The following is a 15,014-nucleotide window of genomic DNA, read 5'->3' as shown; positions in this document are numbered from 1 at the left end:
CCTAGATGTGGGAACCATCATTAATTATTGTCATTTTATCTGTTACATTTTGTATCTCCCCTTCTCTCCAGCCAGTGCAATACTGTACAGTATATAGCATGCCTAGCCATCTCCTTCCATTCCTTTAATCTCACAACAACCCTCCGAGGAAGGTCAGGTCATGAGGACGCAACAGGATCGAGGAGACCAATCTGTTGCCCAGCCCTCCTGAGTCTCCATCCAGCATTTTGACCACAATACACTGGCTTTCCATGAAATTGTGATTTTTTTCAGGGCACGCCAATCAGTCATGCTCAAAAGCAGCCTTGTGTTTTTTTCATTGTCACCAATTGGGCTGAAAAATCGAACTCGGAAATGCCCTCTTAAAAATATTAGGGTGCACGGCTCTATTCTTTTCCTATCTCTGCGGAGCTCTCCGCCCTCCAGCATCCGTTGGAGGGATGATGGGCCAACCAGCCAATTGAGATTTGAGGAGCGACGAAGGGGCGGGACTTATAGGAGGGCCCCGCCCACTCTGCCATCCAATCCGCTGCAGCGGTGATTCCCTCCAAGCCCCGCCTTCGGGGCTGCCCCGTTGGACGCACGTGGGCTCGTCTTCCGGTCCCTGAAAGTCTGCTTCTGGGGGTCTAATAAGGAGAGGCGTCCCAAGTCGCTAGTCCGCATGGCTCCGGCCCAGGCCTCCGGGCGGAGGAGGAAGAGGCACCGGCGGTGTAAAGATCCGGATCGGGACGAGCAGCAGGTGCTTTAGCGTGGCCTTGGCAGTTACTGGGACTCCCGTTTCCATATGTCTTTGCCGGGGAGCATGGGCTTTGTAGTCCGCCAGCGTTACAGGGAGGGGAGGTCTCCACCACCACCCCCGCTGTGTCCCCCTAAAAAAGTGTTCTCTCTCTCATCTGGAGATCTAACGGGTGGGGGAGACTGGGTTCCCCGGGGGGGGGTTGTAGCTCACAGTTCCCATCATCCCCCCCTGCAGCGTAGCCAGCGGTCAGGGCTAGTGGGGGGAGCAGCCAGAGTTAGGATCCTTGGGGCTGCTTTTATTTACCGTTTCTTAGAGTGGTATTTGTTGTTTTCCTTTCCAGTATTTGCATACTTAATTGTTTTTAGCTGCGGACGCTGTCTTTTAATGATGTGAAACCACCTGGGGGGGCTTTTTAAGGAGAAAGGTGGGGTGACCTGAATTTTTAAAAAAAATCAGTCCATCAATCCCACATAGAAGTGAGGTGGCTTCATGCCGAATGGTGGGAAAACTTCCAACCTTTTAGATGGACTCTCTGTGTGTGGAAACGACCCTAATAGGGCATTCAAAATAAGTGGGATATTTAAGGAGTGGTTGTGCTAGTTCCACTCCCCCCAGTCAGTTTCCATGACTGAGTCAGGATTCGAACCCTGTTCTCCAGAGTCCTAGCCTGTCAGTTTATCCACCAAACTGCACTCCGAATCTCAGCTGGGCTGTTAACTCCTGTCAGTTCTGGAGAAGGTAGCCAAGGGTAATCCGCTCCATAATCCACCTGTTCCTTCCCCCCCGGCTGTGCCCAATAAAAGGTGCAACTCTGTTAAGGGGAATCAACGCTGGCTGGAGAATTTGGAGGAGTGGTAGTCCCCCCCCCAAAAAAAAGCATTGTTTTTGTGCTGTGGGTCTAATGGAATGGAATACATCTGGATTGGCAAAGGCTCCCCACCCTCGGGCTATACACGTAAAGGGGGCCAATGTGTAGTGTCATCATTAAGAGTGTTAAGGAAGGTGGGTTTCATGAAGCTCCCTGGATGACCTTGGGCTAATTGTCCTCCCTCTCTCACTCCCAAAGACTGGCCTCCCTTCTAAAGTTATGGGGATGAAATGGGGAAGGAGGGGGGGCCACCTGCAGCCGCTGGAGGGAAACAGGATGGGAAGATAATGAGTAGGAAAAAAAACACATAAAAGTCTTGCTTCCATCTTTCATCTTCTTCAAAGGATTATGACTATGAGATGACCGTGTCAGCTTTTCCCACCTCTGAGGCGGCTTCTGATGTTGAACCCGACACGCAAGAGATGGTTCGAGCCCAGAACAAGAAAAAGAAGAAATCTGGAGGCTTTCAGTCCATGGGTGAGTAAACTTTTAGAAACAGAAGAGAACAGAAGAGTTCTTTCAGGAGCCTCATGGCATCTCCTATTTTGTTTTCCCCATAATACCCTGTTGTATTTAGGGCCCACAGTATTATGGGGGGAAAGAATATGGCAGCTCTTGCTTGTGGCTGTCTTTCTTCTCTAAGGACCTGTCTAGAAACAGAGTTAGGACCAAATCAAAACGTCAGCCATCAGAGCCTAGGATAGGAGGGGAGACAGCCAGAGATGGGTAAGGAAGGCCTCGTCCCTGGGTGGGTGCCCGACACCGCTTGTTGTATCCCTGTTCTGACACCCAGCCTGATATTCAAGAGAGTGATGAAGGATGAGAACCACTATGGTGTGTAGTGGATAAAGAGATGCCCTGAGATTTGGGAGGTAGAGGCATTGCCCTCTCCAAGCCATGAAGTTCAGTTGGTGACTTTGAACCTGCCTCATGGCACAGTGGTTAAACTGCAGGACTGCAGCCAAAACTCTGCTCACAACCCAGGTTCAATCCCAGGTAGCTGGCTTGAGGTTCACTCAGCCTTCCATCCTTCCGAGGTCAGTAAATGGAGTACCCAGCTTGCCGGGGGGGGGGGGGGCGGAGACATCTAGTTGCCATAATTAAGTTATGAACTGCCCAGAGACCCACTTCTGAGTGCTATGGAACAGTATATAAGCAGCACACTTTGGTTTTGGGGTTTTGGCTTGTCTCTGTCTTCAATACCCCTCCTCCTCCCTCAAGCCACATCTACCTTGCAAGGTTGCTTTGGGGATAAAGTGGGGAGGACAGCTCTGTAGGGCAATGGTCCCCAACCTTGGGCCTCCGGATGTTCTTGGACTACAACTCCCAGAAGCCTTCACCACCACCTCTGCTGGGCAAGATTTCTGGAAGTTGAAGTCCAAGAACATTTGGAGGCCTAAGGTTGGGGACTACTGCGTAGGGTACACTCAGTGGAGGAGAGGCAGCCTATAAATATATGCAGAAGAGAGAGGGTGTAGGGTCTTCTGTGAACCTGGTGGTCAGTGGATCACTCCTTGTTGAGCATGTTCCATGAAATAGGCGGTCCAGATGCTTTGGACTCCCAGCTCCCATTAAGCCCAGTCTAAATGAGCCAGCATTCCCTGAGCACACCTTAAGCTCTGGGCTTAATAGGTTTTTGTTAGGGGAGGCCACCCCCCAGAATGCCAGGATGGTCCTTCTTTTCTGAAGAGTCTGCCTAGGGCTTGGGTGGCAAACTTTGGGCACTCCAGATGTTTTGTACGACAGCTCCCGCAGCCCTTTCTCGTTGGCATCGCAGCCTGGAGGTTCTGGGAGTTGGAGTGGCACAAGGCTCACCAGTCCTGTTGTAGGGGAAGAGGGTGCTCTTCCCAGTTGGGGTGAACCAAGAATTTCCTTGCAGGTTTAGAATGGATTTATCGAATCATTTCTTTTCCCAGGTCTGGGCTACCCTGTGTTTAAAGGAATTATGAAGAAGGGATACAAAATACCTACCCCCATTCAGAGGAAGGTAAGCGCTTAGGAAGAGCCCTTTCGTATAAGATCAAGCACCCTGCCTTTTTGGTGTTTTATTACTCATGTAAATCGACCCAAGTAGACTTTGTGTAGAGGAGCGGGGTATAAGTTCAATAAAAATAAAGTTTTTAGTTAGCGGTATGGATGTGAGTGGTTTTAACTTCCCTAAAGGTAAAAGTTCCCCTTGACAATTTTTGCCCAGTCGTGTCTGACTCTAGGGGGCGGTGCTCATCCCCGTTTCCAAGCCATAGAGCCAGCATTTTGTCCGAAGACAATCTTCCATGGGCACATGGACAGCGCGACTTAGACACGGAACGCTGTTACCTTCCTACCGAGGTGGTCCCTATTGATCTACACGCATTTTTATATGGTTTCGATCTGCTAGGTTGGCGGGAGCTGGGATAAGCGACGGGAGATCCCTCCGTCACGGGTATTCGGTCTTACAGCTGAAGATCTATAGACCTTACAGCACAGAGTTTTCTGCGGTTTAACCCGCAGCGCCACCATGTCCCTTAACTTATCTAGGGAACCTTAAATCAAGTTGGTTTAATGTGAAGAATCTGTTCAATCTCCAGAGAAATTCTTGTCTATGCCTTACATGATGGGCACAAGGATTCCAAATTATTTTTGTGTGTGAAACTTGGTGAAAATATATACATGTGTTGATATTTAATGAGAGAGATATAATACTTAAATGTTTTGTTAGTTTTGTTTTTAATTTAATTTCTAGCTATGTTATTGTTATTGCATGTTGTTGTTTTTCTGTTGTAAACTGTCCAGAATGGCCTTTGGCCAGATGGGCAATATAGAAATCAAATAAATAAGTTAATAAGCACCATATTTTTCCATGTATACGACGCCCCCATGTACGTATAAGACTTTCTAACCCAAAATTAAGAAATCTAAGTGGGGCTCAGCAAGTATAGGGGAGAATGGATCAAAGCCCTGCAGGATCACCTTGAACCCTGCTTTTTCCTCCACTTGTTTTTGTTCTCTCCTAAGCTTACATCCATGTAGAAGACGACCCTCAATTTTTAGTCTAAAGATTTTAGACAAAAGTCTTATATACGGAAAATACGGTAGTTAAGGTGGTGATGGTGAGGAAGAGCAGCAACAGGAGACTGGCTAGCCTGTCATGTCGCTGCATGGATGGGGAAAACAGCTTAATGGCCCGAATGCTGGCGCAGAATTGAAAACCCCAACCTTAGCTTGCAGCTCAGTTTTCCTCTCTTGATGTGAAGTTGGCTTGTTTTGCAGACTATTCCTGTGGCCCTGGATGGCAAGGATGTGGTTGCCATGGCGAGGACAGGGAGTGGAAAGACGGCCTGCTTCCTCATCCCCATGTTCGAGAAACTGAAGGCCCGCAGTGCCAAAACCGGGGCACGCGCCCTCATCCTTTCACCCACCCGGGAGCTTGCTCTGCAGACCCTCAAGTTCACAAAAGAGGTACTCCAGGGATTTGGGGGGAGAGGGTCTGGGGCTCAAATAAAAGATGGAAATCTTTCACAGCTGCTCTCAATGACATACCAGTTATCTGAAACGGTAGAGAACCCCAGATCCTTTGTAGTCAACCACTGGAACAGACTGGCACAAGATTTTGTTGCAAGAACAACAATACTACTTAATGGCACAAAGCTTAATATGGTGTATGGGTGCCAAAAATTCCCATGTGTATAAAAACGTTTTGAATGTCTGTTAGCTTATTTGTTCACTTAAAAAAAGGTACTTGATGGTCTTTGAGCCTACAGTGTGCATGAACTGCATAATTGTCTTTTTTAAAAATGGGTTGACGAACTTTTGGCCATTCAGATGCTTTGGCCTTCATTTACCAGAATTCGTTGCCGTTCATCATGTGTGGTGTAGCTGATGGAAGTTGGTGGTCTAAAACATCTGGAGGAATGGTCCCCAACCTTAGGGGTCCCCAGACATTCTTGGACTGCAACTCCCAGAAGCCTTCACCACTAGCTATGCTGTCCAGGGTTTCTGGGAGTTATAGTTCAAGAACTTCTGGAGGACACTCAGGTTTGGGCACCACTGAATTTTGGAGAGCCATCGCTTCCCCACTCTTCTAAAATATATCAGTGCAATAAAAATGTTAGCAAAGTAAATAACCAGAAGAGAGAGACCCGTCAGGAAATCAGCCCAAGAGCTGTGTCGATCGTTCTCCATCCGCTCAGCAGGGGATATCTTTAGGTCCAAGTTTTTGGACCTGAGTCTCGAGTCGTTTGGCCTGCCCCATCCTCAGGGGCCACAGGCCTGGAGGGAAAGCCGGGTGGACACATGCACAGATAGCAGGCCAGCCCCTCTCCCCAGAGCTGGTGCCGGTCTCTGCGCATGCGCCAGCCTATCAGCTGGGCAGCAGGTGGGTGGGTGGAGGCCACAGCCGTCTCCTGGAAGGGAATCCAGGCCTCTGAGGATGGTGGTGGCCGGAGCAGGTAAGGAGACACATCCACTGGTTGTTGTGCGTTTTTTGGGTTCTTTGGCCGTATTCTGAAGGTTGTTCTTCCTAACGTTTTGACAGTCTCTGTGGCCGGCCTCTTCAGAGCACTGGAGTGAGAACTCTGTCTGTGTTCTGGTGTGTCGGATAGTTAGGTATTTGTAGCTGTGGAATCAGCTTTTTGTCCTTTTCAAGAGATTGGGTGATTATGGTGATCAGGGTGTTTTTTGTTATGACAATGCCGGCCACAGAGACTGGCGAAACGTTAGGAAGAACAACCTTCAGAACACGGCCAAAGAGCCCAAAAAACCCACAACAACCATTAAATCCTGGCTGTGAAAGCCTTCGCAAATAGATCCTTCCATGTTAGGGACTCGAAAAGTAACTTGGAAAAATGTGTCTGAGTCGGGAGCTGAGTCCAAATCTTCTCAAAAAGGACCCAAGTCAAGTCACCAGTGGGATTTAGGTTGGATTAGGTTGGTGAGTTGTGACTCGGGAGTCCCCATCCCTGCCACGACACACACCTATTTCTTTTCTCACAAGGTCTGTACCAATGTTCCTCCCCTCAGGATAGAAAAGGGCTGGCGGATGCTCTTGGTGGAGAACCATCAAGTCGGACAAGGTTGACGCCATTGGGCAGGAGGGCGTGCACTTTGGGGTCCCAGGCTTTGGATGCAGGAGGTCTCAAGAGTCCATACTTAATGTTTTCATTTGAAACGGAGCCCACAGGCGCTGTTTGTGGGTGGCATCCTGTATATCCTGCCTGTCATGTGGGACAATTTGCATGCTAATGACAGTAGCAGAAGAAGCAGGAGCCAAGCATTGATTGGTATATTTCATCCCTGAATATTGGTTATCAGACCACACTTCTACCCCCCCCTTTTTTTTTGGAGGGGGGCAACCTTATCCACGCTTCTACAAAAACAAAGCACCCAAATCTTGCTGCTCAGTGTAGGAAATCACACTAGAGTAGACCCATTGAATCAATGAGTAGTTGGTGAGTCAGGTCCTCTGTTTGTTCCCTTGACTCCAGTGGGCCCACAGGGTTTTGACAGGTGCTTACTAGAGAAATACATTGTGAAAGGAAACGCAGTAGAAAATCCCAATTCTAAGGTGGAGATGAGCCTAAAAGAAGTGACAACAGCAACCTTAAGAGCATCGGGCTAGGTTGAAGGAAGGCCAGCCTCAGCCGAAGCAGGTAAAGGAGAGTCTTGAGAGACCAGAGGCGATCCTCTCTCTGTCCTCGATGCAACATCTTCTGTGTAAGCTGAGTTCCGGCCGCCGCCTTCGGCAGACCGAGCGCCAGAGCTTAACTCTGCTTTCTTTCGTCCCACAGCTTGGCCGATTCACAGGTTTGAAAACAGCCCTGATTCTGGGAGGAGACAAGTAAGTTTATTCGAAGTAGGGATTGGGGGGATATTGTGCCCGTAAGAAGTCTGCATCCCTCACTGTGGGCTCAGAGGAAGATCCCACATACCCCTAACATTTTTTTTTCCAAAAATAGTTTTTGAAAAGAAAAAAATGTGAGTGGGCTTACAAAATCCCTTGTGCTTGTTAAGGAGGATTATGGAACAGTATAGTCATGGTTATTGCAGGAGGGGCACCCCCATGCTTTTAATTTTTAAAAACACATATATCTTTGGCCCTTATAGGACAGAAGCAGGACTTTTGAGTTTAAATAAACAAAATCTGTATCCAAAAAGGGGAGTGGGAGGTTGCAAGAGAGGGGGCGGCCCTTTAAGGTCTAGGAATAGGCATATGTGGCCCCCCCAAACATCTGGAGCTTGCTACCTCTACCTTAAAGAGAGATGGGGAACTTAGGCTCTGCCAGGTGTTGCTGCACTGCAGCCCCCATCATCCCTCATCATCATTTCTTCTGGCTAGGGTTGAGTGTGAGTGGCCGTTTCTCCATCTCTCTTCTTACAATAATTTACTGAATACATGTTTCAGACTGTTTCAGAGACAGTAAACAAATGTTAACGAAAACAGCAGCTAATACTCAGATTTTAAAACTTGACAGGATTATTGTTGTGAACTGGCAGTTTATATTCATTTAATTAAAATGTTTTAACCCACCTTTCTCCTTAAAAAGGACCCAAGACAGCATATAACCGTTAAAAGACGTTATTTAAGCTAGCTGCAGTGAATATACAAATAAAGACTACAAGAATAATAGTACATAAGCAATGCCGAAACCCATTTAATGCAGTAAGATACAAGTTTGCCTAAAGAGAACGGTCATTGCCTTCTTGTGGAAGAAGAACAAAGATGAGGCCAGGTTGGCCGCCCTCCAGTGGGAGGGAGTTCCAAAGTCTGGGCGCAGCAATGGAGAAGGCCCTCTCTTGCGTCCCCACCAAATACACCTGTGTAGGTGGTGGGACCAAGGGAAAGACCACTCCTTGTGATCTTAACCCTGGAGCAGGCTCATCAAGGGAGACGTGATCCTTGAGATCCCTTGGGCCCATCCCGTTTAGGGCTTTATAGGTCCCTAGGCATCATTGCCAAAATGGAGGCCACGGGTGTCCCCTGGCTTTGCTGGCACAGAGGGTCCGGCTGTGGAGAGAACTGTACATCTTCCCCCTCCCCACAAATCCACGTCGCTCCTGCTTCAGAGAAGCAGGTCCCGAGTCAAGCAGGTGTGTCTGTCTCAAGTCAGAACTGACTTACGGTGACTCTACCTGGGGCCTCCTTGACAGGGGCTGATGATCCACACGCTCCCTTCCAACTTGGCAGTTCTACACTGATGATGATTAAGATTATTAACTAGGTTTTCAAAGCAGATGAAATGTTTAACGAGTGCATTTACCCATCCAGTAAAGCAGTTACTAAGGAAGCATACATAACGGGTTTCGATGGGTGGGTGTCCTACATAGGTCGTTCCTCACTCCCATTTATCCCAAACAACCCCACAGAATTCTTCCAGTTTATTCGCTGTTGCACCCCTCCCCCCCACAACTGGAGCCCTATGACTTTTGGGGCAGGGAGGGCCCCGTGTGTTAAAGTAACCAGGGATGTGGTTCTGTCTGATGGCTTTTCCTTCGTGTTTCTGTGTGTCCAGACACAGGTTGAGGTCCTCTTTCCACCCAAGGGCTTGGGGGGGGGGAGTTCTTGGGAACCTGGACGTCCATTAAGGGAAGGGGGCGCCGCCCTCTGGGAATCCCAGAGGGTCAGATTCAACCCGAGGACCTGCGGTTTCCTATTCTTGGTCCTATACGACGGTGTCTTCAGAGTAGACACGGGCTATTCGTCTTTGTATCCCCAGAGATACGAATAGAAATAGCCCAGGTCCTTGTACTTCAGAGTATGGGTCACCTTCATGGGTGGTGGAAAGGAAAGCTATTTTGATTTTTTTCCTTTTCTAGGATGGAAGAGCAGTTTGCAGCTCTGCACGAAAACCCCGATATGTAAGTTTGAAAACGTGGGCCAGTGGGATCTGCGCTGGGATGGGGGAGGCTCTGAGTAGGAACAGACCCTTGAGGGTCAGGCTCAGGTTGTACTGCTGGGGGGTCTGTCTGTTTGAACCCTCGCCCTCCTTGTGCCCTTCCAGAGGATAAACGGCACAAGTCTTTCCCACGCAGTTGGTTTCTTGCTTTACGATGCTGGCACAGAAGTTACTTTTCCACCTCTGCTCCGCTACATAAAGGTGGAGATGCCCTGGCAACAGCTGCTTAGTTGAAAGCCAAAGGGGACATTAAGCAAGGGCAGGTCACATTGCACGGTAGACACACACAGTGGACTGAATCTGTCGCGAGTCCCAATAACCATGGAGCTGCCCACTTGTCTTGAGACTGATCCTCATGGCACAGTGGTCAAACTGAAATATTTCAGCCAGGGCTCTGCCTATGACTTGGTTCAACCCTAGGTAGCCGGCTCAAGGTTCACTCCACCTTCCATCCTTCCGAGATCAGTAAATTGAATACCCAGCTTTCTGGACAACGGGGAAAGAATGTGTAGCCTGCATAATTAAACTTTAAACTGTCCAGAGAATGCTTTAAGCACTGTGGGGCAATATATGAGCACCACACCATTGCTTTTTGCTTTATCTGTGGGCTGCCAGGACCTGCTTGCAGTCACCCTTCAGGGTTTCCAGGGACAGACGTGGGACTAGTCCTCATGAAAGGTGGTCAACCTCTGTCTAAGTTGTCCTACTTCAGACCACAGGTGTGGGCTCATGTGGTGAACCGAGATGGGCGAGGACCCTCCACACTCATAGGCCAAAATCCTGTTGGGTGCAGCAGCAATCATCCAATCAGTTCCCCCCCTCTGGCTTGCTGTCCATCACATGGCAGGACCCACAACCAGGCATGTGCTAATATGTGCATCTAGTGGATGCAGGGGACGGAGATGAGTGGGTGTCAGAAGAGCAGAAATGGATGCACAGTTGGCCTTAATGCAAGGCAGCAGGGCTTTGCCAGCAGGAGAACCATAGGAAAGGAAAGGGTACCAGCCTCACCTTCTCCCTGGGGTGTTGGGTGTGCTTTGTGCAGGTGACATCTTTTGGAAAGCCTTCAGGCATGAGCTTATGCAGTGGAGCCGTCCAGACCCAAGTATGAGACCCCAGTGAGGACTAGGACTGTGGGATTTAACAGTGATGGCTGACCTTCTGATAATGTACAGTGGTGCCTCGCATAGCGAGGTTAATTCGTTCCGGATTAACCTTCGCTATAGCGAAACATCGCTAAACGGAATTTTAAAAGCCATAGAAACGCATTGAACTTTGTTCAATGCGTTCCTATGGCTATAAAACTCACCGTTAAGCGATGTTCCTCCATAGCGCCGCCATTTTCGCGCCCTCGGTAAGCGAGGGCAGGGCGCGAAAATGCGGCGCGGACCTTCCGGCGGCCATTTTGGAACCGCCAATCGGCTGTTCTCCCCCACTTCGTTATGCGATATTCGCTAAGCGAATCGCTTAGCGAATATCGCAAAGCGAAAAAACGCCATAGGGGCCATCGCTGAGCGAATGCTCCAGCGATGGCCCAGAGCCCCTCATTAAGCGATTTCATCGCTCAGCGAGGCACTCGTTAAGCGAGACACCACTGTATCTTCTTTGTAGCCAGACAGTTGGGTGATACGCTCTCTCTTTCTGGCCAGAAGTATTCATTGTTTCTCTCTCTCTCTCCCTCTCCCTCCCCCCTAACTTTGCTTTGACCTCAGAATCATCGCCACTCCTGGCCGGCTGGTGCACGTTGCAGTGGAGATGAAGCTGAAGCTGCAGAGCGTGGAATACGTGGTCTTTGATGAAGCCGACAGGTTGGCTTTTGGTCCTGGAGGGATTTTTGAGGGGGTGGGGGAGTAATTTTCCTGTTGGCCGGTGGATCCAGGATGGTTTCGCTCTTTCAAACGGGAATGGGAGGGTCAGAAAGATCTTCGTTACTGAGTGGTTTAATGGAAACAGTTTCTTGCAGTCCTTTAACATCCCCGTGTTTATACTCCCAGTTTCAAGAGAAGAAAAAGTAATCCAAGTTCTCAATGCAATCTGGGTCAATGATTTCCACTTGCATGGAAAGGGCTACAGCCCAGGACGGTGTATCTTAGTATTTATTAAGGTGGCACAAATGGGATACAGTGGTGCCTCGCAAGATGATGTTAATTCAATCCGCAAAAAACGCTGTCTTGCGAAAACATCATCTTGCGAAATGCGATTCCCCATTGGAATGCATTGAAATCCATTTAATGTGTTCCAATGGAAAAATTGTTGTCTTGCGAAAATCGTCCATAGGAAACATCGTCTTGCAAAATGCGGTTCCCCATTGGAATGCATTGAAATCTATGTAATGTGTTCCAATGGGGAAAAAACGTTTTGTGAAAATCTTCCATAGGAAACCATCGTCTTGCGAAGCGCAACAGTGATCGCAAAAACTAATTGTCTTGCAGATTAATCGTTTTGCGAGGTAATCGTCTTGCAAGGCACCACTGTATTTGTTTGTGTGTGTGTAAATCACATAAATCAAGCACCTTTACTTGCTTTGTGTAACTTCGTATTTTCATTGGTATATTTTGTGGTGTTGTCAACTAAAGGGGAGGCCTAGGGAACTGGGAAAGACGCCTGAACCTGATCACCCCCCCCCCCCGCCAATTGGAGATCTGACTTGGCTTCTAGGTGCTTTGCACACTTCAGGACGAGATCCTGGATTTGTGGGTGGTTTCCTTTCCTGCCTCTGTCCGTGGCTCATCTCACCCCCCCCCTGTTTTGTGCTTCCCTGCCAGGCTTTTCGAGATGGGCTTTGCCGAGCAGCTGAAAGAGATCCTCGCCAGGCTGCCCGAGAACCGCCAGACGCTGCTCTTCTCGGCCACTTTGCCCAAGCTCCTTGTGGAATTTGCCCGAGCAGGTGAGGAAGGAGCGGGCGTTGGGTGCAGAATGGAAGCCCCCTCAAGGCCGCCCCTTTCGGGAGTGGGTGGGATGTCCTCCGTGACCCTTCCACAGATAGGATGCTGTTCTGTGGCGTGATGCTAACCCTGCTGCTTTTCTCCGCCTGTACGCACCCCGATACTGGCTCTTTAGCCTCCTGGAAAGCTTGTCTGCTCTGTCCGGCCCAGAAAGCCTTGGAGGAGGAGGAGGAGGAGGAGGAGGAGGAGTGGAGCTTAGCACAAAGGTTATGGGCAACGCTGGGCTGGCGTGCCAGGATGGGAACCTTTAGCTGCCCAGGTAGCTTGGATTTCATTGCCCAGAAGCCCTGCCCTACGCAGCAAGTGCTGGTGGGTTTGTGGGAGTTGCAGCTAAAGGTCTCAGGCAGACCAAATGCCAGACGGTGAGGGCTGTGCCTGATTTAGCCTTAAACATGGACTTTCCACGTCCCAGCCGAATACTCTTGCCTTCATGCTGCCCTAAAAGGCAGAGCTGAAAGGTTGTTCTTGAAAAAGTGCTTGTCAATTGACATCCTGGGGCAGGGAGTTCCACAGATAGGGTGTCTCTCCAGGAAAAGGACCCCATTCATATGTCCTCAGAGCTTTATGTCCTGAAAGGCAGTGGAGCCGAAAGGACAAGCTGGTGCAAGGGGGTAGGCGCTTGTCTCTTGCAAATGCTGCTGCTCTGTTCTCTTTTGTATTCTCTTATTTCATCTTAAAATAGGATATGCGCTTATCCTTTTCTGCCCCCAACCCCACCCCACCTCTCCCCTTCCCCAGGGCTTACGGAGCCCGTGTTGATCCGTCTGGATGTGGAGTCCAAGCTGAGTGAGCAGCTCAAGGTGAGGGAAGCCTGCAACCCTTTGGAAGAGCTGGTTTGGGGTTAGGGGGATGGTGCTGAGGACCAGTCCCATAACTAAGTGGAGTTGTTGTTGTTTAAAAAATTCAGCCTTGGGGAAGGAATCAGTAACTGTGTGTGAAAACCAGAAGACCTGAGCACTGTGCCAGGGGACTGGAGAAATGGTGACCTTGAAGACATTTGGGGGGGCTCCAGGGTGACCCCTGAAAATGGGTCGTGGTGGGTGCGCAAAGATTCCACAGCCCCCAAGCAGTCAAATGCTTCCCAAACTGCAGGCTAATGGCGACTGTCGTCCAACATGGCCTTGGGAGTACAAGTTTCCATGAGGTGCGGCGAAGTCCTTCCAGGCAAAGGCAGACCCCTAACTTGTGCAGGAATTGCTAAATCCAGAGAGGCATCGTGTGCCCCTCCAGAGGTGTTTCCTGATGACTCCCCTCAGCCTAGCCAGGATTGTTGCCAGTGAGGGATAATGGAAATCACAGCCCAAAAACATCCAGGGGAGGGGGCCCACGTGGCACATCCTTACACTAATAAGCAACACTTATAATCTCCCTCTTCCTCCGGCAGCTTTCCTTCTATCATGTGCGTCCGGATGACAAGCCGGCTCTCCTGCTGTATCTGCTGAGGACGGTGGTCAGGCCCCAGGAGCAGACGATCGTGTTTGTAGCCACCAAACATCACACAGAGTACCTGAAAGAGGTGTGTGAAAGTTCCCAGATCGATCTTCCGACGGGTGGGGCGGTCCAGGAGATGAGCGGGAGCCCTTCTCACCGGGAGCACTGGGGTGGTGCAGCCTCGCTTCGGATCCCTTCTAGTTCAGCCCTTATTTTCCCTTAAAGCCTTTATGGCTAGATCCCCTTTAGAGGTGAGGGTATTCGTATACAAATATCCCCCTACAGGTGCAGATAACAAGGGTCCAGCTCCCTGGGGGGGACCATCCACTCGCCCTTCCGCTGCTGCTGCAGGCTCCATGCGCCTTTCCTGTCGCTCCAGAGCGCTCGGTTGGCCAGCCATTCTTCGACCTGGCAAAGACCTTCTGCCAGGAGTGGCTAATCGTACACAAGCTCTGGAGTGATAGGAAGGGAGCGCGGAGCCCATGGTAGCAGCGGACAGTGAGTTGGGGGGCTGGACCATCGTTATCTCCACCTGTGGGGGGGATTCGTGTACAAATACCCCCATGTCTAATCCAGTTGTTAGTCCCAGCAGAGTAAATCCATTGAGTCAACAAGATTTAGGGTTGACATAGGAAGTCCCAGTGATTTAGTGAGTACATTCTAATTGGGACTAGCAGCCATAGTCTTTAGCATGTATGTAGGTACGTACGTACTTACATATGTATTTTTATTTATTTATTTATTTTGCAGTTGAATTGTACAAGATTTAAGGTTTCTAAAGAAACCTTGTTGTGTAGTTGTTAAGTCGTGTCTAACTCTTTGTGATCCCATGGACCAGAGCACACCAGACCCTCCTGTCTTCCACTGCCTCCCGGAGTTGGGTCAAATTCATTCTGGTAGCTTCAATAACCCTGTCCAACCATCTCGTCCTCTGTCGTCCCCTTCTCCTCTGGCCTTCACTCTTTCCCAACATCAAGGTCTTTTCCAGGGAGTCTTCTCTTTTCATGAGACGGCCAAAGCATTGGAACCTCAGTTTCAGGATCTGTCCTTCCAGTGAGCACTCAGGGTTGATTTCCTTTAGAATTGATAGGTTTGTTCTCCTTGCAGTCCAGGGGACTCTCAAGAGTCTCCTCCAGCACCACATTTCAAAAGCATCAATT

General features: G+C 49.4%; 1 protein-coding gene across 1 annotated transcript in view; it reads left to right on the top strand.

Moving 5' to 3' along the window:
• Nucleotides 1–567: 567 nt before the first annotated feature.
• DDX54 (DEAD-box helicase 54) overlaps nt 568–15,014 on the top strand; it is a 27,190-nt gene continuing 12,743 nt past the window's right edge. Inside the window, exons 1-10 of the mRNA XM_072983716.2 lie at nt 568–739; nt 1,952–2,084; nt 3,524–3,594; nt 4,857–5,045; nt 7,373–7,422; nt 9,399–9,440; nt 11,191–11,286; nt 12,244–12,365; nt 13,162–13,223; nt 13,808–13,939. Of these exons, the coding sequence (XP_072839817.2) occupies nt 662–739; nt 1,952–2,084; nt 3,524–3,594; nt 4,857–5,045; nt 7,373–7,422; nt 9,399–9,440; nt 11,191–11,286; nt 12,244–12,365; nt 13,162–13,223; nt 13,808–13,939 (975 nt within the window). The 5' untranslated portion in view covers nt 568–661. The remainder of the gene's footprint in view (nt 740–1,951; nt 2,085–3,523; nt 3,595–4,856; nt 5,046–7,372; nt 7,423–9,398; nt 9,441–11,190; nt 11,287–12,243; nt 12,366–13,161; nt 13,224–13,807; nt 13,940–15,014) is intronic.

Source organism: Pogona vitticeps, chromosome 14, assembly GCF_051106095.1.
Source record: "Pogona vitticeps strain Pit_001003342236 chromosome 14, PviZW2.1, whole genome shotgun sequence".
NCBI classification, from domain to species: Eukaryota; Metazoa; Chordata; class Lepidosauria; order Squamata; family Agamidae; genus Pogona; species Pogona vitticeps.
This window is presented reverse-complemented; position numbering and strand designations above follow the sequence as displayed.